The sequence below is a fragment of the Phalacrocorax aristotelis genome, chromosome 21, assembly GCF_949628215.1.
Source record: "Phalacrocorax aristotelis chromosome 21, bGulAri2.1, whole genome shotgun sequence".
NCBI classification, from domain to species: Eukaryota; Metazoa; Chordata; class Aves; order Suliformes; family Phalacrocoracidae; genus Phalacrocorax; species Phalacrocorax aristotelis.
This window is the reverse complement of record NC_134296.1, coordinates 4,765,388-4,790,262: the sequence shown is the minus strand read 5'-3', so window position 1 is coordinate 4,790,262 and position 24,875 is coordinate 4,765,388. Positions and strand designations below refer to the sequence as shown.

General features: G+C 49.7%; 1 protein-coding gene across 4 annotated transcripts in view; it reads left to right on the top strand.

The window, feature by feature from the left end:
• CCND3 (cyclin D3) overlaps positions 1-24,875 on the top strand; it is a 47,734-nt gene that overhangs the window by 14,321 nt on the left and 8,538 nt on the right. For 3 of the 4 annotated variants that reach the window (XM_075115762.1, XM_075115764.1, XM_075115763.1), the window contains exon 2: positions 19,541-19,756. In XM_075115762.1, coding sequence (XP_074971863.1) covers positions 19,541-19,756 — 216 coding nt within the window. Of the gene's footprint in view, positions 1-17,401; positions 17,758-19,540; positions 19,757-24,875 lie in introns of those variants that run through there. The other variant, XM_075115761.1, reaches the window with a different exon arrangement.

Below are 24,875 nucleotides of genomic sequence, written 5' to 3'. Positions count from 1 at the left end.
ACTGTGCAGGAAGTAAATAAACACTTATGCATACTTATTTTAAAATATTTGTCAGGTAATGGTGGTAAAAATAACTTTGCATATTGTGGGGCTGAATGGGCTGAGAGCTAATTCGTGTTGCACATGGGAGCCCAGTGAAATCAATGGGGTCTCAAGGGTATAACTGGTGGCAAACATCAGCCCTGTCTTTAAGCCTTTTGTATCTTGCTGTCTCAGCTGCTGGCAGATGGGAATGGTACCCTGCAGCCCTGCCATCATTAGTCATAAGCAAACCTTCTTGTTTGTGGGTGAGCGGGGGCTGAATGCTCTCTCGCTCATGTCAGGGGAGGGATCGTCCAGGATTTTGGTTATAACTGCAAAAGACAGGAGTCTGGTCTTGGCCTTACAGTATCTCCTAAACCCATCTAAAAGGAGAGCTGTGTCAGGTTCAGAAGTACAAATGCAGAGTTCCTGGTTTACAGTTGATTAGCTAATTAGGATCAATAGTAATCTCAAGCAAAGCATGCCTAAAAATGGAAGTTATACAGCTTCTGTGGACATCAAATTGGTATACAGAGCTGAGTAAATCTACCAACCCGAGCAGAAGCTTCCAGGGTACATAGTTGGTGTTTCTGGTGTCTCTGGTTGATGTGTTCACAGTAATAGCTGACACTAAGATGAATGTGTCTCCCCTCTTTCAGATACATCATAATCCTTGTCCTGAAACAATTCATGCAGACTCTTGGCATCACTTCATAACAACCTGGTAGCAGGGGACAGTGATAGAGAGGAGAGCATGGCTGTAGGAGAAGGGAGCTGCCCTGGCAGGAGACTGAGGAGTCTCTAGAAAAAAAGGCTTTTTTTTCCTGTGGTGACAAAAAAAGTGCAAATAATAGTATTGGAGATTATTGAAAATGGCTTGCTGCTGCAGCCCCGGGCCCCAGCAGCATGGCTCTCTAAAGCACTGGGCATACAGACAATAAGGCAGAACAAGTTTACAGAGGAGTGTAGGGGGCCAAAGCAACAGGTATTGTGCCCCTTTTAAGGCAAAAAGATTGGGGGCAGAGACTCGTCACACATGCTTTTGGGCTTGAATGAGCTCTCCTGAGTCCTATCCCAGCCTTTGGCTTTGGCACCAGCCTTTCTCCTGGGAGCTGAAGGGAGCTGGATATTTCAGTGTTTCTGTAGGTTGTGGTGTAGCAGTTGCATACAGTGGTGGGGTGCTCTCTGCTACTGCAGGGTGTGTTCTGTCAGTGTTTACACGTGCTGATTTCCTCCTCTGCATTGTGCATGGGTTTGGATAACCAAGATTTTTAACCTGGTCACCACCTTACTAAGCAAAGTCATAGTGCCTGCATTTCCTGTTAACCTGGTACCTTTGTTTCTTCAACAAATTCAGCACAGCAGAAGGGAGAAGCAGCGTGTCCAGCTCACTTTTCTGAGAAAATTGTAGCAAGGGCAGAAAGAGGTGGTTGTCTAACAGCTCCCAGCCATACATACAAGAGACTTTGGATAGGAAGTGAAGAGCAACTTTTCCCATGGGAACTACAGGGGGAGGCAAACTGAACTGAATGGAGGCCTCATAAATCAAAGACATACGTCTTTGACTTTCTGCACTATAGCCTTGGGCAGCTGGTATTTATATGCCCAGTCAAGAATTTAAAAAAAAAAAGCCACAAAATGCAAGAATTATATTTTTAAAATTGCTGAGTTCTGTGAACATCTCCTTCCATTGGTCTTGAAGTACTATGGAAGTGGAAACTGAGGCACAGTGCATGGAGTCCATTTGCTGGGGGTCATGCAGAACCTCAGCCCTACAGGGATGAGCACAAACTGGTACAGCTGTCCTTAGATATTTGTGCTCCTCACCTCCACTCTCAGTGAGAGGGGAAGGGGTCAGGCAGTACAACTGGCAGGGACATCTATGTTTTGTTCCAGTTATAAGCTAAACATGTATCCCGTGTGTTTGCTTCATCCAGAAGCATGAGTAGTATTTGCACTGCCTGCTTGAGAAATCTACATCATCAAAGCACTTTGCAGGTATTAACTAATTCATTGTTAAACTGCAGTGATGGGATTTTCCAAAGCTGTCATTATTGGCCTAAGCTGGGAGCAAAACTCACAGCAGCTGTGATGGAAATAAAGTTAAGCATGCTTTAAAATACCCAGGCCTAGGGAGATGTGATTCAGTACGTGTGACCTTACTTCTCCATTCACCATCATCAAAGTACCTTCTAATTTATCACTGATCAAAAGCAGGAGGTTATTTTCACTCAGTTCAGAGACCAGCTCACAGACCCCTCTAGCACTGTCTCCCTGATAACTCCCCTCTCCAGCTCAGAGCCAATAATCAGCAATGGATTTTTCTCTGTGCCTTAGCCTAGACACTAGCTCCATGTCCCATCCCTTTTACCCATCACCAACTTCAGCTTGGGTGCGGAGGTAAGCCTGAGGTTTTGTGCTAGCTCTGAGCATCTGCATGAATCTTGCCTTCTTTAAATGCTCCTTTTGTTCATAGACCTCCCTGTCAGTCTGCAGTTTGGAGCAGTTGAAGTGCAGTAGTGCAATGCATCTCTACCTCTTACAGGCCATGAGGCCATGAGTGGATTCTCTTGTGCCTGTACATGTGTTCCTATGCAAGCTGATCGCCTGCTTGGCCTGCAATTGTGATTGCACAGCTACCTCTAAAAGTGCAATCAGCCCTTTTCCACACCTTGCTGCCCTTAGTCTCCTCTGCATAGGGATATGAGCCTGCCAATACCTTAGGGCACCCTCTCCCTCTTGCCTGGGCATTAAAAGACAGTGCCAGGGGCTTACTGAAGCACTATCAGTCACTGTACCCATGTGGGTGGTTGTCTTCTTTCTCTTTTTGAGGGCAGCTAGATTCTAAGAAACCCAGGCAGGGAGACAAGAACACAAAAGGACCTTTTGCTTATCTCTGACCTTTCTGGCATGGATGGGTGTCACAGGGTGGCCTCCAGGGCCCAGATAATGCAAAAGCTGGGATGGATGATTAGGCATTGAGGAACGATCTGCAAAGATCTGGTAAAGACCTGTGAGATGAAGGCAGCGAAGAAAGGAAAAGTAAATAAGGGAAGTCTCCTCTGCAAAGCGTGGTGAGAAGCTGGGGTGGAGGGATGTGCGCGATGTGGTGGGGCACTGCCCCAGCCAGGGGAGTAGGGAGGGGGCTTTGCCAAAGGGTCAGGGAAGCGTTTGTGCCCTTTGCAAGTTTCTTGCTAATGAAGGGTGCAATGAGGTGGATTCTGGAGAAGAGCCACCCCTACCCAATGCCCAGCTGCTCAAAACCCAGCCCTGCTCCCCCAGTTGTGGGCAGTGGTGAGCAGCCCAACCTGCTGCTCACTGTACCTGTACTGGAGCTGGCTGAAACTCCCCAGTGCAAACATTTGGAAGAAAATGCTGATTTTTCTTTGTGCTTGGAAGTACATTAGGATGAGAGAAACAGTGGCGCTGCTGCCCCGGCTGTAGCCACCCCTTTGGGCACAGACTGAGAATCGTGGCCAGGAAGAAGCATGTCTTGGACTTGAGCTTTGTCCTCCCACGTCCCAGGTTGTTCCACAGTGCGTAAGAGCTTTCCAGACGCTATTATCATGAGCAGCAAGGCCAGGCACAGCTGGTGTCCAGCAAAACTGAAGCTCTTCTGTGTGCTCTCTGGTGTCTATGAAGGACTGGATCTGTTTCTTAGTGGGAGTGTGACTTGTGTCCCTCATGAGCTGCCTGCTTGTATGAGACTTGTGGGGAATGTAACACCGTTGGTACCTTTACCTGATCAAGTCAGTCAGCCTTGGTTGAAATCGGCCAAAGGATTAAGAATTTATGGGAAAGGGAGGAGAGACATGCAGTGGGATTGCGTATGGCTTGTTTCTTTAGAAAACAAGGCTAGAAGCACTGAAAGGTCTTGGGTTCGTCCTGGTGCAGAACAGGAGGATTTTTGTGGGATGGGAAAAACGTTTCCTGCCCAGCTCCAGTCCGTGCCGCAGCGCAGGGAGACCCATTGTGGTAAGCCTGGACTGCAGCGATGGGGCCTGGACAGACAGAGGACCACAGGGTGTGTTTATGTCCAGAAGCCTCAGTAAAAATTCCCCTTTATGGTATCACAGCCAAATCCTGCTTTTTCCACTCCGCAAACGACAGGCAGTACAGCGTGACCTCGAGGTAAACAAAGAGAGAGAGGTTAATTGGGCAGAATATAACATATGTATATACTTATTTTCAGGTAGAAAAATCAAACACTTTCCCAGCCTCTTTGGAGAAAAACATCCTCTAAAGTTTCTTGTTTTGCTGAGGCTTCTCTTTCTCTTGAGCCCTTCCCAGCCGCTGCTGTGGCGGGCGGAGGGATGGATCCCCGGTACAGATGCTGGCAGCCCCACCCTGCCAGCTGAGGAGTTGCACTTTCAGTAGCCATGTACCAGGGTGACTTGGGGTCAGCTGGGGTGTAGCCTGTGATAGTTATCTTTGTGAGGCCTTGAGAATATTATTATTTTTTTTTCCCCAGGTTGTTTTTTCCCCCTCTTCTTCTATGTTTAGGCTCTAGTGACCCAGCTCTGATTTCCTTTTTTAATTAATTGCAGTAGTCTTGGTTTCTGTGTTTCACAGAATGTGAAATGTAGTAATGAGCATTTCCTTTGTTATGGCTATCACTTATGCAGCCTATCTGTCTGCTCCCCAGAATGGCTGCCTGCCCTGCTAACCACTGGGGCTCAGAAGATGTAGGTCTAGTCCGTGCTTCACCAATGTAAATTGTTCCTGAGCTGTGGGAGGCTTATTTGCCAGCATAGTTAGAGCAGTAGAGGCTCCTACACAAATATGGTCATACTTTACATTAACACGGTTTATTTTACATATATACTAATTTAAATATAGTTATACTTAAATGGTTTTGCCACCACAATATCCTTTGCGTGGTGAAAAGAGTAAAGCTTTTATCTGGATGGAGCAAATGGAGAAGCCCACCTGATTCTGAGACAAAGCCAACCTGAATCTCTCCTGGGCACAGCTGTCCTGTCTGCACTTGCCCATTCAGTAATGCAGCTTTGCAGCCTGCCAGGTCTTGTCCCTGATCTGGCAGAAGTTAACCCGGTCAGAACAGGGGGGCCAGCACAAAGAGCAGCCTCCGTGGAAGGAAGGGAGGAGGACTGGCATTGGGCAGGGGGGGAGAGCGGGACAGCCCTTTGGCAGCAGCCTGGACTTCAGCAGCTTCACCCAGGAAACCAGATCCCAGATTGTCCTTGCTCTCCCTGTGCAGTCGGTTTCTCATGCAGCTCCTTTGTCTGCCTTATCTAGTGAGGTTGGCACCTCCTCTGTCTCTCCTTGTGTGCATCGGGGCCTGAAAGGCCCAGATCTTGGGGTGGGGAGTGCTTTTGTACCCCTTGCAAGGCAAATAATAGCTGGTGGTTCCTGTGTCCTGAAACTCACAGCACTTCAAGCGGGCAGGCCACTTCAAAGTACATTCTGGGAGTTGTCACTATAAAAGCTAGCACTTGGCTTTTAAAGTCTCTAAATCCTGACTGAAGCTGATTAATTTACACCAAGTTAATTACTAGGTCCCTTTCTAAGGGTCTGATCCAGTCATTCTATTGCACGATGTAATTTTCAGGGAGAATTAAATCCTTTGCTTACATCTTTATAGAATTAAAGACATAATCTTGTAGCATCTTTCACCTGGGAATTTTCTTCCATCTTGAAGGCCTTTAACACCATTAATAAATGAAAGTCATTAATGATTAATCACCTAAATATGAACGGAGTAGGCTTGGTGCCAGGTAAGCGCAGAATAAATGCATTTGCTGGAGTTCCACTTGCACACGCGTACTCTGGATTATCTGGAGCAGTTCCACTGAATTCAATGGAGACTTATGTACCTCTATTATCACAGTTGGCTGGAGGGAAACTGAGGCATGTAGCAGCTAAGTGGTCTGCCCAGGCAATGGAGTGAGGCAGAAAAGAGCTAGGAAATTAATCCCCAACGTCATGACACTGCCTGCCTCTTTCCAATATGTACTTTTTCTTTTTGCTGTGAACATTTATTACTTTAATAGTGCATCATAATATCTGGGTGAGAGGAATAATGCTTCTCATTCTCTCTGGGAAACTTGTTAAGATACTAGAAAATAGAAAATGCTGTGCTGATGAAGCCTAAGGCGCAATTAACAGTCTCTTCTCCAGCCAAAAGGCCAGTATTAGCTGACTCAGAGGAAGGCAGAAGAACCCTGCACAAGCAGACTGGGATCATTTGCAAGAACCGTTATTGGTGTTGACTCTGAAGCATGTGGTTTAGCATCTCCTCTCATGCATTTTAGAACACAAGATAGTCTCGACATCCAGAAAATATCCAAGCTCTTTCTAGCTTCTAATCTTGCTTAGGCATCACAAGAAGTTGGCATTGTAGGCTCAAAAGGAAGTGGCAGGAGCCAGGAGTGGTTGTTAGCTGTCAAACCCCAAAAGGTCATGCTTAGGTTGGTGCACTGAGAAGAACGAGGTAGGAGTGCTGTTGAAAATGGAAAACATTTCCATGCACTGCACTGTTGTCTCTAGGAAACCTTTCAAGCATTCCCAGGCCCAGCAGTTTGCTAAGAAGACCCAGATCTCATTCCTTTCACTACAGTTGCCAGCAGAAAGGGTTGTTGGGTTTTTTTGTTGTTTTTTTTTTTTTTTTTTTCCCAAGTAGAATCTGCTCCTGGCTCCACTGAAGCTGGTCACAGCTTTTGTTCAAAAATTAAGCCCTTCCATATTCAGCTGTGCTTTATGCAGTAATACATCGCCTGATCCTTGCCTGGGTACGAGGGAGCTCTTGCTAACCCTGCATGCATGGGAGGGGACTGACGAGTCCCCCGAGTGACCAAACAGCTGCATCTTGAACCAGACAGCCCAGTGGTAACTGTAAATGTGCATACAGCTCTTCTGCCCTGGAGCGTGACCACAGGAAAGGGGCTCCCTCCAAAATAGCAAGTGATGCATTGATGCCCTTCAGCAGCTCCAGGCGAGCCAACGGATTTCATGGGGGCACCTCAGGCCTCGGTGGGACGGTGGTGGCAGGGGCTGGGGGAGAATCCCAAGATTGTTGTATTGCTTGTGCATTTGCTGGGCATGGCCAGTGCAGAGGAAACACCCTTCCCAGGCCAGTACTGAAGGAAGGCCTTGCTTTCTCTTCTCTCATGTCTCCCGGTGCAACACCAGCATCTCCCCAGAGGCTGTTCCCAACATCAAGCAGGGGAGGATCATCCTCTTTTAGTAACTGTTTCCTCAGAGGGACCCACAGGACTGGGGGTAACTCCTTGGCTAAGGCCCTTGAATTACAGGGCGTACAAGAGATTTCAGTAGCAGTGAGGTCTGTCATCGACCATCACCTCCAACTTGTTTACATCCCTCTAGGGCCTCCTGTTCTTTCCTCCTTTGTAGCTATTAAGAGTTTGTTCTCTTCTGGCAAGGAAGAGGCAAGATCCCAGCTGACCCAGAGTCTTTTGGTAACACTTGGAGGCTGCTGCAACCTGACTCTACTCCCCAGCCTCGATGTCAAGACAGGAGCTGAACTCATAAGTCACCATTTCCCAGGAATTGGCAGCTGTGCTGTGTGCTTGACTCTCTCCTGAGTTTTCAGACCATTATCAAGAGGCTGGCTCTGCCAGTCCTCATGTCTTTACACTCCTATTTTGCACTACAAAGCCTGTCAGCCACCAAACGGCAAGACAGTGGTGCTCATGCAGTGCAGCCTGTAGCTGAGAGGCCAGCTCCTCCAGAAGATGATGGCCAAGTCGTTTCAGAGCACGCTGGGCCTGGCGTGTGTTCCCAGATGGCTGCTTTAAGGGGGGCAGTGAGTCTCCTGCGGCTTCTGTTCACACACCCAGAACTGTGCATTAACTTCCATGACCACAGGATTATACCTTTAAATCAAACATATCTTGTCTCTGTGAAATCTTCATCATGGGCATGGAAGGGCAGGGGACAGGTTTCTAAAAAAGCTCAGCTTTCACTGAGAATAATCCAGACCCTGCTTCCTCCACCACTGCCTTGAGAACAAAAAGATTTGCTGGCTGCTGAGTGCCTTTGAAAATCCAGCCCTTGATCTAGCTTTTATTTTTCTCTCCTTGTCTTCCCTTTTCTTCCTCTCTCTGGCTCTCTAAGCAGGCATGCATCTTCCCAGTTTCTGTCTCAGCCTGGGCTGAGAAGTCAAACTCTCATGCCAATTTGACATTTGCCTTTATTGAATGCAAGAAGCCCCTGGAGCTCAGGTGGGAGGAGAAACGAGTCATCTACTTTCCATCATGTGCACCGCTCAGAGCTCAGCCTGGGAAATGAAAGTTCCTTGGCTGAATCTGACCAGCTGTCTCCTCCTGTCACCTTGCCAGATGAGCTTCCACATTTGTCACAGGATGAGCGGAGCAATGCGGTTCATCTTCCTCGCTTTGCCCAGTTCTCTGCATGCTTCCTCCACTTGCTGTTTACAGCTCTCCACCCATTCAGTTCTTGCCCTGGTGCACTGGGTAGTAGAGGTGTATCTCTCCTTTTCCTCCCCCTAGGGTCACATTAGCAAGTTCGGCATGGCCAGGGGACCAGGCTGGTCCAAAACATAGAAAGAAAATCCAAAGGCAAGACTCCAGAGATCTCTGTCCTAAAGTCACGCTTGCAGAACAAAGGCAGGGGCATTCCAGGTCAAGGAACAGCAAAGCTAACACCGCTGCACCCACCGGGCCATGATGACCCATGTGTCCTTGTCCCCACATTCCTTGTGTGTTCATCTGTCACATGCTTCTGATTCCCTCATAGGCTTTCAGCAGGCAAGAACTGTGGCTTTCCAGCGAGGTCACATCCTCTGGTACTGCTCGATAATCCCTGCAGTGCCCCTGTGCCAGCCATTTATCTGGCCGTGTAACACCTTCCGGGTCCAAAACAGCATCTCTAGTTCCAGCATCTCCAGCTGCTTCTAAAGCTGCTGTGCCAGCATCCTTCAGCTGCTTGCAACTGGCTTTGGCTCAAATACACCAGGAAGGAGGGGATGTTTTTATAGTAATGACAGTTCCTAGTAGGCCTGGCAAGCCCTGTACTTGTTACTGCCTGACCCAAGCTGTGCAGGTAATCAGTGGCTCCAATGATGGGGCTGTTCAGCAGCTCTGCACTTGTCATTGTTCTGAGCCTGGATGGGGACTGACAAGGTGGCTGTGCAGCAGGGAGTCTTCCCCCACGAAAGAGGTGAAGAGGAGCCAACAACAGTTGCAAGGTCCCCTTGTTTGCTGGGCTATGGAGGGAGGAGTGACTGCTCAGCATCTTTACAGCCCTGCATCACAGAGCAGTGGAAAGTATGTGCAAGTGAGTGCCATACAGATCAGTGCCCGGGGGAGAGAGCTGCGTCACCAGCACCAAGCACACCAGCGCACGACTGAGCGGGACGTGGCACTCATGATGTGCGTGCGACCTCTTTGATTGCGCCGGGGCCAGCTCTGAGCCCTGGCTTGGGCAGACAGAGCGCTGCGCTGGGACTTGGAAATCGCAGGCTCCCTGGTGTCTAGGCCTGGTGCTCATCTGCCAGGGAGTGATGAGCAAATGTTTCCATGCCCGGTGCCTCAAGTTCTACATCAGCAAGTGGGGATACTCCTGCCTTCCCTTGCAGGTCTATTAAGCACTGCTATCCCCTCATCTTTTCTCTTTCCCCAGCAGCTTATGTTGTGCAGTTTCAAAATACTGGCAGTAACAGAGGGTTCTTCAGTGTAGACTGGATACCATGGATTCACCCCTGTGTCAGCAGCCACCCAGAGTAGAGCATATCCAGCTGGATTTCAGGTCTTCCAACCCTGAAAGCTGTCTGGCTCAGCCCTAACACCCACAGCGGGCTGTTCACTGTCCAGATATTAACACTTGTTTTGGGGACATGGTCTGCCAGCTCACATTAAATAATGCTGAAGAGCTACAAAAATAAACTCAGAAGCACTCATGCCTGATTGCAGGAACCTCTTTGTTTGTCAGTTCACAGTGGGAAGGAAGTTCATATTTTAATTGCTACAGACAATACCCTGGTAGGAGGCTGACTGGTGTTGCACTGCAGTAGATCTGATTCCCTTCTGCTCAGGCTCTTGTAGTCAAGTGAGAAGGACAGTATTTCTGCTCACAAATATGGGGCAGGAGTGTAAGCTGTGGACTTGGTTTTTGGCAGCAGGTCTATTTGGAGTGGCTGAAGCCTGGATCTCTAGTAGGAGTAGTTGAATAGGGGACAATATAATTTTTTCTAACTCAGCTGGCCATATAAATGACTACTAATTTCAGCTTGTGATGTCTCAGAAGGCATCTTCACTGCTCTGGTGCTAGGAGAGAGCAGAACAGACAGGCAGAAGCAGCAACTCCTATGCTGTAAGGCTCAGAGCAAATGTAAAGCAGTAGGTTAGTGTTGGAAGAAATGGTTAACATCCCAGGCAACTGCTGGAACCACTCCACCAAAGATCTGCCTAAATACAGTGGGAATGCTGCTTGCCCAGTGATGTGTATGCATTCACAGAGTGTACCTCATTAGCATGTTGTTAATGTCAGTAATTATTGATGACACAAATGCAGAAGCATACGTAGATAATATACAACTAACAGAACTGCCGGGAGAAATGCATCAGTGTTTTATTACAGATACCAGCACCTCAGTGAATGTGATCTCTACACATCTGTTGGGATATACAGAGGTACCCGGCTGTGACAATCACAAGAAATACAGTGACATTTGTGCCTTCAGGAAAAGGTTTTTGGGGAGCACAGTCCAATACTTAGAGAAGGAGACTTGTCCTCAAAGCTGCAGGTTATCTGAACGATGGCTGCACTGCTGTGTGGATTGTATTTTATTTCCATTTATTAACATAGGGGTGTACTTGCATTCCTCTTTGACTGTACTTAATCACTGTGGCTTGTAGGTCCTTAAAATTTTCCTTCTTTGGCTTTGCAGTTTGAACTATGGAGGGATGAGCGTACTTCTTCCCTGCCCAGGTGGGGGAGGACGCATATGCTATGCATGTGTTGGCTTAATGTGGTAAAACCAGGTTGGTGGCAAAGACGGTGGCCTTTGGGATGGTCCCTTGGGTGTCAGAGCAGAGGGTCTGGCACGCACAGACACAGCTGCTGTGCTGGACATGAGAGCAGCTCAGCTTGGTGCCCGCTGGCTGTGTAGGCATATTTTGGCTGATGTGGGGTTGGTACAAGATGTTTCCTTTCAGTTACACCAAGGGTGAGCAGAGTGCAGCCAACAAGCTCATGGTAAAGGCTTCTCGCCTGCAAGGTCTGCCTGTAGTTCAAAGCCCTCATAGCGTACAGTCAGCCTCTGCTGGAAGGTGACAGCAACCCAGGTGCACCACAAGTGGGGGAAGTCAGTGGGGTATCAATCGTTTTCTCTCTACCCCCAAAACGCTCACATGCACACAGCATAGTCCTCCCGCTCTCCAAGGAGCCTGATCTAGCACAGACTCGACTGATCTGATGAGATTCCTCTTTGCCCATCGCTGGCACCCCAGAGCTCGGTCCTGTGGTCATTCCACTGCAACGCTAACAGTGGGGTAGTGCACCCCTCCGAGCCTACCCTCCTGACGGGGGGTCCTGAGGTGATCCCCCTCTGCCCCTGTAGAGGAAACGATCCTCCTAGTCCAGGCTTGGGCAGAGACCAGCCAAGTCTCCATCCCCATTTACTACCTGGCCAAGCCAAGGTTAAAATCCAGCTGGCCTGCCTACCAGTCCAGCGCTCAGTCTGTCACACCCCATTTCCTCAGGAGTGCTGGCTGGCTCTGCCCTACTGCCATGATTTTGTTGCCTGCTTTGCTTTGTGGGGTTCTGGAAAATGTGGCTGGGTGCTACCGTGCAGTGAACAGCTTGGATGCAGGCTTGCAGTGCTGCAAACAGCCTCATCCCATAGCAGACTCAACTTGCAGCAGGAACACCAAGCCCAGCTTTCAAGGATTTTCCTTTCTCCCTGCTCCTGTTCCAGCTGGGCAGTCCCCCCTTCCTCATGGCTTCATGAGGCAGGATGGATCCATTCTCCACTATAGCCATGGCAAATTCCCTTTCTGCCTGCGCTGCTGAGAAGCCTCGAGCTGGCTCTGACTCGCTGGCTGGCAGTTTGCGTTGGCAAACAGGCACTAGGCACCGGGCTTGCCACATCAAATGAAAATTATCATGCAACCAAAAATTCTTAGAAAAACCCAAACGCATCTAATCTACCAAATAGGGTGTATGAGGCGTAGGCAGCAAGATCAATTCAGGGCAGGGCAGGAAAAGGCAGGAAGGATGGACAAGGGAAGGGTGTTATAAAAAAAGATGTATTTTATATGTAAAATTCAGGGCAGTATTTTTTAACAATTTGCATAATTGGCGACCACAGATAATCCCCTGAAATGAGCTAAATATATCACAACTGGGGGCTTTCCAAGCCCAGTTTGCTTTCTGAAATTGATTGGTTTCAGCTTTGCATTTTTTCTATGGTTTTTCTTTCTATCTTTACCAGTTGAATTTGGCTGGTTTCTAAAATGCCTGATTTTGGAGCAAAACTGAACATTCACCTGGGGATGGCTCACTATGGTACAAGTCTGAGTCAATGAAAATGTGACTTAATTTTAGATTTCACTAGGAAAAGGGAACTAAGGCAGAAAACAGCTGCTAAAATGATAGATGAAGACAAACTTTTTCTAATGCTTTTCATAAAAAGTCAGGTGAAGCTACATTTAAACCTCTGCTGGCCTAAATTGTTAGCTGAGGCAAACTGGGCTGGCTCCAGTGAAGTCAAATCTGGCCCGGCTGCTCTGAAATGGAGACACTCCAAAGCCATAGCCACTTCTGGAAATTTTCTCCAAAATGATTTGCCAAAAGATGTAGTGAATTGCTCGCTAAGTGCTTGTTCATATGTGCATCTCTCTTCATCCATTCATACCCCTTTCCAGTCACTTCTTTGTTCTGCTCTGGAAGCCACCTAAGCGAAGGGCTTCCCTATATCCAACTGTTTCTCTCCTTGAATAATCCTGGTTAAGGAGCTCATTATTACACTGATAGGGACAGGCTCAGATACAGGAGCGCTGGGCACAGCGTAAACCCAAACAGAATCCGCAGTCGCACTTTTATTTTTGTTTCAACAGGCAAGTGGTCCAAACTGTACCAAAAGCTGCTCCAATAAGGGGATTTAAGTCAATGAAGAAGGTATATTTTGACCTCTGAAGCAGCAAGCTTTCTTCTTCAGAGTTCTCATGTAGATATATCTGAGCATTGCTGAGATTCAGTATTCAGATGACATCACTCTGAACTAATTACTTGTACTCAAAAGTCTGACCAAGTCGGAGGAAAGGGAATGCAGTGGTTGCCAGTAATGGGAAAGATATTAGGAAACACGTCCCCTGGGTCAAGTGTTAAACTTCTACTCAACTAAACTTCAGTGAAAGCTTTTTTCTAAGTTAAGAATGAATAAGATATGAGAGAGGAGAGAGGGAGCCAGCTACGGAGGGAGACAGCAGTCTTGTGTTCAACATGGGACCGAGACCAGGAAATCCTCAGCTCTCCTGCCCACTGGACCAGGGAATGTCTGAATGAGCGGGGAGGATACCTCAGCTCTCTGCGCCTGCGGGTCTGATTCATGTGCCCTAGAGCAAACCTCTGCGAGGGGCTGACATGCTACAACCCTGCAGCCCTGCTGCTGCCATGTCAGCAGATGAAGCTGTGCCCTCCTCGGCTGCTGCAACCCACGGCCTGACCTGCTAGTACTGCTACATCTTTACCAGCAGCTGAAGTGTGTATGATGGACTGTAAACTGGGCCATCTCCTAAAGCAGCAGGGACTTCTGGCAAGCACAGACCGTGACACCAAACTGCCATGGCACGCGTTGCTAGCCCTTGCGTGCCAGAGCCCTTGTCCTTTCCTGCTGGGAACAGTTGCGATCTCTCCGCTTTAGGGAAAACTGGATGTGAAATACAACAGATTAGGATGTTCGAAGTGCTTTGAAATCCTCAAACCAGAGAGCATGAAATACTGTCTTCACTCTTTCTCACATATGCACAAAATGGTACTTGTTTTTCATTTTCTTTTGGGGATTTCCTACAGCAAATTATATAGTTATTTGCTCATTGGATTTGGTTTTCAAGTCCTTCATGTATGTTAAGTGGTTTCATTTTTGATGTCACTGATGACACTGTAGTTGCAGTATGACCAAGGAAGAATATGGCTTAGCTCTTGGTAGATCAAAATTGGGCAGAAGGTAGATATAAAATATAACACATAGAAACCAGTGTAGGAAAGGTACTGATCATATTTGTTGACGGCCTTCAGGGCCAGGCCCACTGCTGATGCAAAGTGACATAGATAAAAACTTCCTGCAGCAAAGAGCTTATGGATGTGCCCCTGTTGAACAGCCATCCCGATAAAAGCCATTAGCCTCGATCCAAGCCCACGTGTGACACCAGCTGCCCGTCAAAATCAGACCTGCATCTGCATTGCACTTTTTAAAAGCTCCAGCTGCTGGTCGCTCTTTTTAATTCATCATCAACATACCAAAAAAAATGAGCCCCCTTTATGATTCAGCAAAGAAAAACATTGCTGGTTCGAGATCCTGGAAGTCTGGAGGCCATCAGGTTTTTTAATTTTTACTCTGAAGGAATTTCCCTTTTTAATATTGCTGTGCTCTCTCTTGCCAAAGCCAGGAAACTGCCTATCTATGGACAACAGTGACCAAAATTTGGTTTTCCTGGAATTTTCTCTTTTCCCTCCGCACACCCACACAACAGGCTTTTTAGGATGCCCGCAGTCTGTAATTTGCCTTTCTAGCCTGATAATGTGGCTTGCAGAGGCATCAGTTTTGCCAAGTCATCATCTGGAAGGAACACTTTCTTATGCAACGGGCTTCATTTTCCCCCTCCATGTCCGATGGCCCACGGTCGCCGCCAAGCCCAGCTCCAGCTGAACAGGCTGTGTCGGAACCACCGTGCAGACACTGGGAAACAGGAGAAAGACCATGAAGTCTGGGAAAGGGCCTGAAACTTTCAATTTCAAAAGGCACAGCCCAGAAACCAGAAGGACCAAGAACCCAGTGCTGTGGTTTCCCTTTGCCTGACTAAAGAAAATAGCTGCTGTCTATTTTTACTAAAAATGTGGGACATGGGGCCCTTCTCTTCCCCTGCACAAATGGGGGATGCTGCTCACAATGAACGAGTGGGGGAGTAGAGCAGGGGGGGTCATCATCCCGGATTAAAACCAGCTGACTGGTCCACAGAAATCTCTCCCATAGATTCTTCAAATATTTCTTGCCCACACCGCTGGAAGATTTATTTGTAAGGTGAAAGAAAGTTAGTTGGGAAACGGATTTGGGAATCTCATCTCACCTACAAAAATTCCTCTTTTTCATTTTGAGGCAGGGATGGGATGGATCTAATTCTCTCCCCCTTTCTTTTCTCCAGTTCCGCATCACCGTGCTGTATGGTGTTCTCGGGGCATTCGGCACAACAAATCAATGCTGATGGCATCATTAAAAATTTGCAATGTATCACATACCTTGCAGAAAATGAAAGCCATCTGTACAAGCGTAGAAATGGGATTCCAGCATGTGAAATGTGTGTTATGTATGTGACCTTTGTGTTCACTGTCATAAGTAGTATTTTGAACCTCTAAACCTCTGATCAAAAAGATGTTTTTCATTTTCAACCAAAAAAAAAAAAAAATCCTGAGCAGGGAGAACAAAGACTTCAGTCTTGTTTTACTTACGCTTATTAACTTCGTATGTTTGTTCTTCATTAAAAGACTCATTTCAGATGACTGAAAATACAGAAAATGTACTAAATGTGTCAAAATGGCACACACAGAAGTGACGGGGGGGGGGAGTAGCTATCGTGGCCAATCACTCCACTGCTAACTCCTTTGGTTCTTTGTTCCTTAGCTGAAAAACACATACAAGTGTAGGTACTGAGGAGAACTCCAGCAGGACCGGTCAGAGGTGTTCAAGCTGAGTCCCCTCTGTATGATACTGCATCCCTAAAGTCCTCGATTTCTACAAATACCATCACTCTGTTCCCTTCTGAACACGAGCAGCTTTCTCCCCAGGACTGCAGAGACGGATTATTGCTGTGAGGTCTCCGGCTGATCCCCTGTATCATGCTCTCGGCCCAGCAATGCTGTGCTGTGAAATGGAGTGTCCCAAAAGTTGCTGAGGTTCTTCATTTCAGAGGGTAGGGCAGTCAGAATTGGTGGGGAATGATGTAATCCAGCAAAACAAGAGATGCTGGTGGTCTGGAATGTATTTCCCACCTCTCGCATTGGTGATTATAATCATTTGGTTGCAACTGCTGCTGCAAATGCCACATTGTGGCACCATCCCACTGGCAAAGAGGCTTGTAGAGGCAGGTCGTCCCATTCGGGCACGTCGCCTTCGCAACCGATATTGGGAACCTTCATAAAAAATGGATCTCCTGAGCTAATTCTCCAACTCTGTGAGGAGCTTTTAATTTGCAAGCCTGAAGGCAATCCACTCCCCCTTCCTATTAGAGAATCTGTTGTACATTTTATACTGTTTTCTGACCGTTCCTGTTGGCGAAGTCAAGACATCTCCCTTTTTGTAGCCAGTAACAAACATCAGAGAGCAAGGTGGTCAGAATTACAGCCCCTCATCTTCAACTTTCCGTACCAGAAAGCAATTAACTGCTGGGTGAACTAGAAGCAGACTTGGGTACGGGTGCAGGGCAAACCCAATGCGGTGGGACTCACACAGCAAACTTATTCAAAAGACTTTAAAACACCTAAAGTAGCCATTCAGACTACAATTTGCAAAGGTATTTCTAACAATTGTTAATTATTCTGAAAAACCAGCCAAGACTGACAAACCCTTATCGCAGCAGACACTGAGGTTGCTATCTCTGGTGGGGCTGCGCCAGTGGTAGCATGAGGGTAACTTTGGGAAGACAGCAGGCTCGGTAGGGACCGGCTCCAAGTATGTGCACAGCTGATTATTTTCATCGTCTTGAAGGGCTTTGGTCATGCACAAAAAAAAAAAGATATGGGGCTAAATACTGAAAAAATTACTCATAGAAATTTGTACAGATTGGGTTGACAGAAGCCCCCTGCAAGCTCGGCCCCGGCAGCGGCCCGGGGGGGCAAAGGGGGCGCCGGGGAATGGGCGGCCGCTGGTGCCGCAGGGGAGGGGAGGGGAGGGGCGGGGCCCCGGGGGCGCCCGGGCCCGCTGTCTGTCCGCCCGCCCGCCTTCCTCCCCCCCCCCCCCCCCCCCAACATGGCAGCTGCGCCCCGCGATTGCCCCACGTGCTGTCAGCCCGCCGGCGCGCCTCTCGCCCCGCCCCTTGCGGGGGAGGCGTGGTCACCGCCCGGTTTCGGCGCGCCGCAGTCGGTCGGCCCACGGATTGGTGGGAGGTGGCGGTGGTCCCGCCCCCTCGGCGCGCCGCTCGGGGGTGGGGGTGGCAGGCACGCCCCCCGGGGCGGGGCCAGTTCCCGGCGTCCCGCGGCGGCTGCAGCGGAGCCGGTGGGGTGCTCGGTTGCCCTTCTGTCCGTCCGTCCGTCCGTCCGTCCGTCCGTCCGTCCGTCCGTCCGTCCGTCCTGCCCGCCCGCCCGCCCGCCCGCCCCCCCCCCATGGAGCTGCTGTGCGTGGAAGCCGTGCCCCGCGTGCCCCGCGCCGGGCGCGATCCGCAGCTCCTGGGGGACCGGCGGGTGCTGCAAAACCTGCTGAGCCAGGAGGAACGCTACAGCCCCCGCGTCTCCTACTTCCAGTGCGTGCAGCGGGAGATCAAGCCCTACATGAGGAAGATGCTGGCTTTCTGGATGCTGGAGGTACGGCGCCCTCCCCGTTCCCGCCTCTCCCGCCGCAGCTCCGCTCCCCGCCCGCCGCTTTGCCTTGCCCGCCGTCCGCGCTTGCAGGCGTGCGCGCTCCTGCTCCGGCGGGAGGGAGCTGGCGGCGGCAGCTGCGCCCGGCCCGCGCTGGGATCCAGCGGGGTCGCCTGATGCAGGGGTGCAAGGGACGATCCAGGGGACAGGAAAACCCTGAAGTGCCAGGGCTTGGTGTGCGCCGGAGGTCGGGACTCCGCTTTGGGGGGGTTATGGCGGTGGGGAGGAAGGGGGCTGCGCACGGAGGGTCTGGAGGCGGGTGAGGAAGATAGTCTGCAACAAGGCACTATCTCCGTGAGTGCTGGCTGTGCTAGAAGGTGTGATTGTCCCATGCAGGAGGAGCAGCAGCCACCCCTTGCCCCGAACCCACACCCAGTGCTCACCCCACCCTGGTATTGTGCTGCTACAGATGCCGCGTTTGCCCCCTGCTCCCCAAAACTTCTGGGCAGAGAGCTCAGCTGTGCACCCGGCAGGGTAGAGACTTGCATTTCCTGAATGGGGGCTGAAAATGCCTGGTTAAAGGGGGGAAAATAATATCACTACCATTTACTTCCCTAAATTAAAAATGAATGCGGCTCTCTGCGGGATGCAGTTCGAGGGGGGGAAACCTCATGGGCCTCTTCATGAGATGATCAGAGTGAACGGGCTCAATAGAGAAAGAAAGAACAGATTCTGCAAAGGACAAATGACATTGGGATCGAGCCTGCCTGCTCTTCACCCTGGCCGCTGTTGCGAGAAGCCGCCTGCTTCTGTCAAAAGAAATAATGAGCATCTTCCTTTTCAAGGTTTTTTTTTTTTTTCTCCCTGCTATTATTGTTCTGTTTCTGTAATTCCCTTTCTGAGAAGGGTAGTCAGATAAAAGCCACTCTGGAGCTCATTCCTGTGAAGCCCTAAAGGCAGTCAAGAAGTTGATGACACTTGGCAGTTGTCATGACCGTGCGTGTCGGCGTCCCCGGCCCGCGCTAGGCAGCCTGCGCAGGGGCAGGCAGTTGCTGCTGGAAGGAGAGTGGTGGTGGTTGCTGCTGTATGAGGAGAAACCTCAGTATTTTTATGGTTGTGTTAAAAGAAGGAAGTTAAATGTGACAAGTGTTATGATACTGGTTGAGAGATAAGAGCAGAGGACTGAAATTCAGAGCTCCTGGAGTCTGTTCGTGGCTGTGGTACAAGTGTGGCTGAGGGAGGAGGAAGGCTTCTGGGCTCTGCCATTGATTCTTCTCGTGGCTCTAGACCACTTAAGGTGGAATTGCCAGAAGTGGCTGTGGATCCTGCACTATTAGGTCTCCAGCTGGAGATATGCTGGAACTGCTCCGTTTTTCCAGAGGTCCCCAGTCCCCACAGGGCAGAAAACAGCAGCTTTGCTGTACAGCTGGCTGGAGACATCCCCAACAGGGAATATTTAAAAAAGGTGCCAAATAAAACAATCTTGGTCCTAACATACCTGTAGCTATATTTGTAGTGCACAAATAAGTTCTGCAGCTTTCCACAGGAAGATAAAGTCTTAATACATTGGTCAAACTTGCTGCTGGTGTAAATCCCTCCAAAGTCATAGGCTTAACGCCTGTAGCTAATTTACTCCCTAGCACCGAGGTGCCTTCAAAGCCCTGCAGATAAGTGTGAAACACCATCATGACCAGAAGCTTTGAAGCTGCGGTGCAGGCAGGATCTGGGGAGTCCTGTGCTGATTAAAACTTCCTTTTACTTTTTTATTTTTGTAATTGGGTTTTGTCAGGTGTGCGAGGAGCAGAAGTGTGAAGAAGAGGTCTTCCCCTTGGCCATGAATTATGTGGATCGCTACCTGTCAACAGTCAGCATGCGGAAAAATCACTTGCAGCTCCTGGGAGCAGTCTGCATGCTCCTGGCTTCCAAGCTGCGAGAAACCATGCCCCTGACCGTGGAGAAACTCTGCATTTACACAGACAACTCCATCACGCCTCAGCAGCTCCTGGTAACCACCCCTAAAAGAGTCCTCTACCTCCTGCCCAGCTGTCTTATCTCCTGCATCCTACTACTTGGCAGCATACCTGCCCCTGTGTCTCCTCCTGTTCTCTTTCTCCCATTTCTTCACCTTCCTCTGCATTCCCCAACCAACCTTCTCTCCTCCTTGCCCCGGTGGGTGTGACGTCTGTTGGTGGAGACCTTTCCATCCTCCCTGTTGTGGGAAGCAGAATTGTCACCTCCAGTTTACAGAGAAAGTCCCTTGTGCCTTCAGTGCTCGTTGCCAGCACGGAGCTGCCACGCTGAGCTCGCTCCCAGGCGCTGGTTCGCTCTCGAGTGACAGCTCTGGAGAACAAAGGCTCCCGTCTGCGCAGCCAGCGGGGCACGAGGCGGGGGCCGCTGCTGGGGCGTGTGGCTCTGACTTGCCCTGGCTGCAAAGGGGCGTGACGTGGGAGATGCATTTCCACACCAGTAGGAAAAATGAAGCTTTAAGTGGAGAATTAACCAGCAAAATGGGTGGGAGCTTTCCTGACCTGCGATCCAACTGGCTGGGTTGTACCGTCCAGGCTGACGGTGCTGCCAAGGTGATGGAAGTGAGTGGGACCTTGCTGCTGCCCAGGTCCTGCTCCACGCCCTGGAGTTACAGCAGGGCTACGTTGCCTCTCCCATCGTACACTCGGGCAGAAGCTGTGTAGGCTTTGAAAGGCAAAGCGTTTTCACGTCTGATAAAAGTTCAAAGCAATGATCCAAACCTCTGAGTTCAGCTTCGCCAGTGGGGGAGGAAATTGGAGAGCCCCTTTTCTTGGGGGCCTCCCATGCTGGTAGATCAGAGCCCTGGGGAGGAAACGGCCACCTCGCTTCGAGTAACAAACATCCCTGGAGACGGTTTGCCTACGAGAATTTCTCAGGGTTAGTCATCGCCTTATTAGTTATCTATTTTTTTGGGCTGGGGTGGGTGAGATGATCTGAGTGTGATTTATCCCCAGGGTGGGGAGTGAGCCCACAAAACTTTCAGGTGTGAATCGGAAAGCGGTTCCGGTAACTGGGGAACTCTAGTGTGAACATGGTTTTTTCAAGTGCCAGTGAAGGCTGGGGAAAATCCCCTCACCTCCAAACCTCTCTCCCTGTAGTCGTTTGTGGGTGGTTGTTGCCTTAAGTAGCACTCGTGGAAAAAGGTATGTGGATTGTTACGGTGAACAGTGGTGAGGGGTGGGACTGGGATCCATCACGTGAAGCCAATCCTAGCCTGTATCGGGAGGGTTCCTATTGGCCCTGTGATGATGATAACACTTAGCTGGAAAAAAAGGCAGGGGGAATGGGAGTTGGTTTGTGCTTACTCTTCTGCTGGGCCAGAAAAAGTTGCCTGTGTTTGTTGCAGAGGCAACAAGGAGTAGAAGGTGGCCAACAGTCATCTTGTAGGCAAGCAGGCTGCATTTCAAAGCACGGACAGTGCTCTCCATGCCCTCAGGAGCGTGAAGGTGATCAAAATGCGTGTTGTGGGCCAGTGTCAGATCTCTGTCCCTTCAGAGTGATTCCTGGCCGAGAGGAATACGGGTTGTAGGAAGGTAACCTTACTGCCATGCTTCGCCTCTGTCTCCCTCTTTGATCCAGGCTTTGCAGGGGGTCTTGTCATCATCCCTGCACACTAGGGGAGATTCTAGTGATTTCTGCGGCGTGGACCTTGGGCTACAAGGAATCCATCTTGGTGGGCACCGTGTGCATATCTCCCATGGATCCCAGCTGTACTTCATTCTGATTTATTTGGTGATTTATTCTTGGTGAGGATTTGCTTTTTTCAGTTGAACGTTGAGCTGTGTGACAGGCTCCTTCCAAAGGAGAACAGTTAGGAGACGTGCAGGTGGGAAGCGGGCAGAGCATGTGCAACATCCCTGGAGGCTTTCCTTCACTCTCACACTCAAACGCTAATGCCTCCTCACTCAGAGTATTTTTTATTTCTTCCCCCAGATGTTCTTCAGTAGGAAGTTGTGGCTAAGCAATGCCACAATGTTCATCTTCCCTTCTCCCTCCTCCTGGCAGCACTGGGGTGGAGATGGAGGAAAGCGCTGCCTGCTGTCTGTTGCTCACTTCTGATTGTGTGTGTCTCGGTACTGGAGTTGTCCTTCCCTGTACTTTTTTCCACCAGGATCCTGGCTTGCTCTCGGTGCAACAGGAGGCACAGCCGGATGGTTGGCACGGATCTCTCCCATCGTTGTGCTCCGGAATCAATATGCAGTTGAGGTGGACAAGAATGGCTTCATTTTGGGGGTCAGAAGTCCTTTCTTGGGATAGCCAAAGACAGGTTTATCAGGCAAATAGGATCCCTTTTCCCTTTCCCAAGGGGATGGCCATGAACAATCAGCGGTGCAAGAGTTTGTTCCTTGCAATTGGTGCGAGCCAGAGGGCTGAGCAAAGGCATCACAAACCAGCCACAGCCCTTAAGGAGAGGCACGGAGGCATTTGCAGATGTCTGGGCAGGAGATGCTCTGCAGCCTGTGATCTGGTGGTCATCTTTCTCTGCCCGCCACAAGGCTTGCTTTTGGTAGATGTTTAACCCTGTTTGGAGCAGATCCTGCTCCAGTCTCCCATTGCTCCCCACTGTAAAGAGGGAGCGGAGGTAATATCTGAAGATACGCGAAGGATTTGTCTTCGCTTTAGGGCCTGACAAGAGTTAATACCCTGATTACAAAACCAGGGCGAGCTGCTGTTTTCCTCCTCTGTGCTAACCGTGGTAATGTTACTTCTCTTTCACAATCTTGCAGTGGAAGAGGGTGGGGAGGGGAAGGGGAGCTTCTTCATCAAGGTTTGGACAATGGTGCGTCCTGGCGTCTTCTCATGGATCGGTGCCATTTCAGCCTCCAGCGTGTCCTCCCCAGCCTTTCGGAGGAAGCAGGCTCACTTTCCCAGTAGGTTTGCTTCCTACTCTTGCCGGGATGCTTGGCACCAGCTCTGTGGTTTAGAAAGGACACACTGGAAAGAAAATCTTGATGAAGTTATTCTAGAGAGAAGGAAATGATGCAACGAGGGACTTGTCCATTTGGAGGAAGTTGGATTTCCGTCAAGGGTGTTATCTAACCTACCTTTCTTTTATTTAATTTTTTATTTTTTTTAATAAAGGCTTTTCTGGCCTGTGCAAGAGGGTGCTCAGCTGCTTGGAGGTTGAGGAGAGCAGTTGTAGGTCCCCTTCATCTGCCTGGTTTGCTCCTAACTCATTGGCTTGCCTCTGAAATCTTTGGCTGCCAGATATTTCCTAGCAAAGACCGTAAGCAGGATCAACCCATTAGGTAGACAGTGAAGGGAGCAGCAGTGTCAGCACGCCATGGGGAGTGGAAATAAGAGAAAGAGAGAACAGCTGAGTAGAAAAGGGTGTTCGCTTGTCATAGAGCATTGACTATCCAGAAGACACGCTTCTGTTTTGCTGTTTTGCCTTCTGCCTGTTGCGCGGCTCAGAGAGATGTGACCGTTTCTGTATCTGAAGTTGGCACCTTCACCCTTGACATCCAGTCTTGTGCCCTGGTCAGGGGATGGAAACAAACGTTTGCCCCAGATTTCCTATTTGCAAATGGACTTTCGTGGCTGCTCATTTCTGTAGCTGTGTCTCAGCTGCTGGGTAGGGTGGGTGGCCAGCAGCAAGATCAGCAGCTCTTTCCACCTTCTTTTTGAGTCAGCTCGCGAGCACAGCGGAGTGCAGCCTGCTCCCGCTTCGCTGGTGTCTCATCAAGTCTGCGATAATGTAAAATGGTACCTTATCAACTTGAGTGACAAAATCGAGTGCAACTTCCTTTTCTCCTGCAGGCAGGGCTGCTGCAGAGAGGAGCTGGGCCTTCTGCTCCCTGTGCAGCCTCGCCAGATAGGTCTACACAGACTCCTTGTAGGCACAGCGGGTGTGTGGGTGTTGCTGAGGGTAGAGCTTGATGTACAGAGCGACCGTCGCTGCATGAAAAGGAGAGAAGCTGGTGTGACTGTCACATCCCAGTCTGCATTTGCAGAGCTGTAAATTGAGTAAAACAGTCTCTGCTTATGTCTTGGGTCTGTCGTAGTGAGAGGGTGCAGGGGCAGCAGCCAGGGCCTTGAGGCTGTTTCGCTGCAATGGGACTGTACTCTGAGATCACCTTGGCAGAGCAGGGGAGGCAATGGGAAATGGTAGTTGCTTTCCTTCCTTGGGGTTTTTTTTATTTTGTTATGGTTTTTTTTTCCTTTCTGGTGGGATGCAGCCAGGAGAAATCAAGGGAGCAAGCTTACAGAGGGGAAGCTCAGCTGCCGCGCGGTTTCCACCCCCAGAGACACTGGCCAGGCGTGGGGAGCTCTGCCCTGAGGGATCTTACAGAAGGGCGACCTGATGCATTCCCAGCAACGGGATGCTCAGTGGGCAGCGCTGGCAGCTTGCAGCCCCTCCACAAGGAGGGTGGGCTCCACAGGCTGGAGAAACAAAGGAACATTTTCCACTTTCTTCCTCTCTTTTATTAGCCAGGCAGACACTGATTCAATTAGGTGCAAAACAAAATGCCAGGAAAAGGATGTTTGCTATACTGAGTGGTGCTGTTGTTGCAAACCTGCTCGCCTATCTCTTGCAGCCTTTTGTTCTGCTTCTTCCACAGATAAAGTGATTCAGAGATTCTGACATGCTGCTCTGAGAGCGGGAAGTCCCCAGGGTTAGCAGGAGCGAAGCGAGGAGCAGGGTGGTTTGGCAGGAGAGTGGCTTCCCTGAGCTAAATCTTGTGAGCTGGTGACAGTCCTTGGCGCCTGTCGCCTTCAGCTGGCATCTCAAGCGCCGGCTGGGTCTCGGGATCAGGCCTTTTGCAACAACGAGGTTTTTAAGAAGATGATGAACCTCTGTAGTAGCTGGAAAAGAGCTGCTTTTGTGCATTGCAAACGGACAGGCTGTTGTCCTGGATCAGTCCTGGTGTGGCAGGAGCCAGCTTGGCCCAGGTGAGGTCTCGTAGTTGAGCTGACTTGCCCCCTGGATTTCCTTAGGACAAAGTGCGTCCCAGCAGGGACAGGCTCTCTGCCATACCAGTACAGTCATGTGCCTCTGGTAACTTCCAGTAGCTGGCTTGCAGCTCTGGGAAGAAAGGCAAGGAGCAAGAGCCCAGATGATGCTGGGGTGGTGTCTCCTCGGTGCTCAGGAGCTC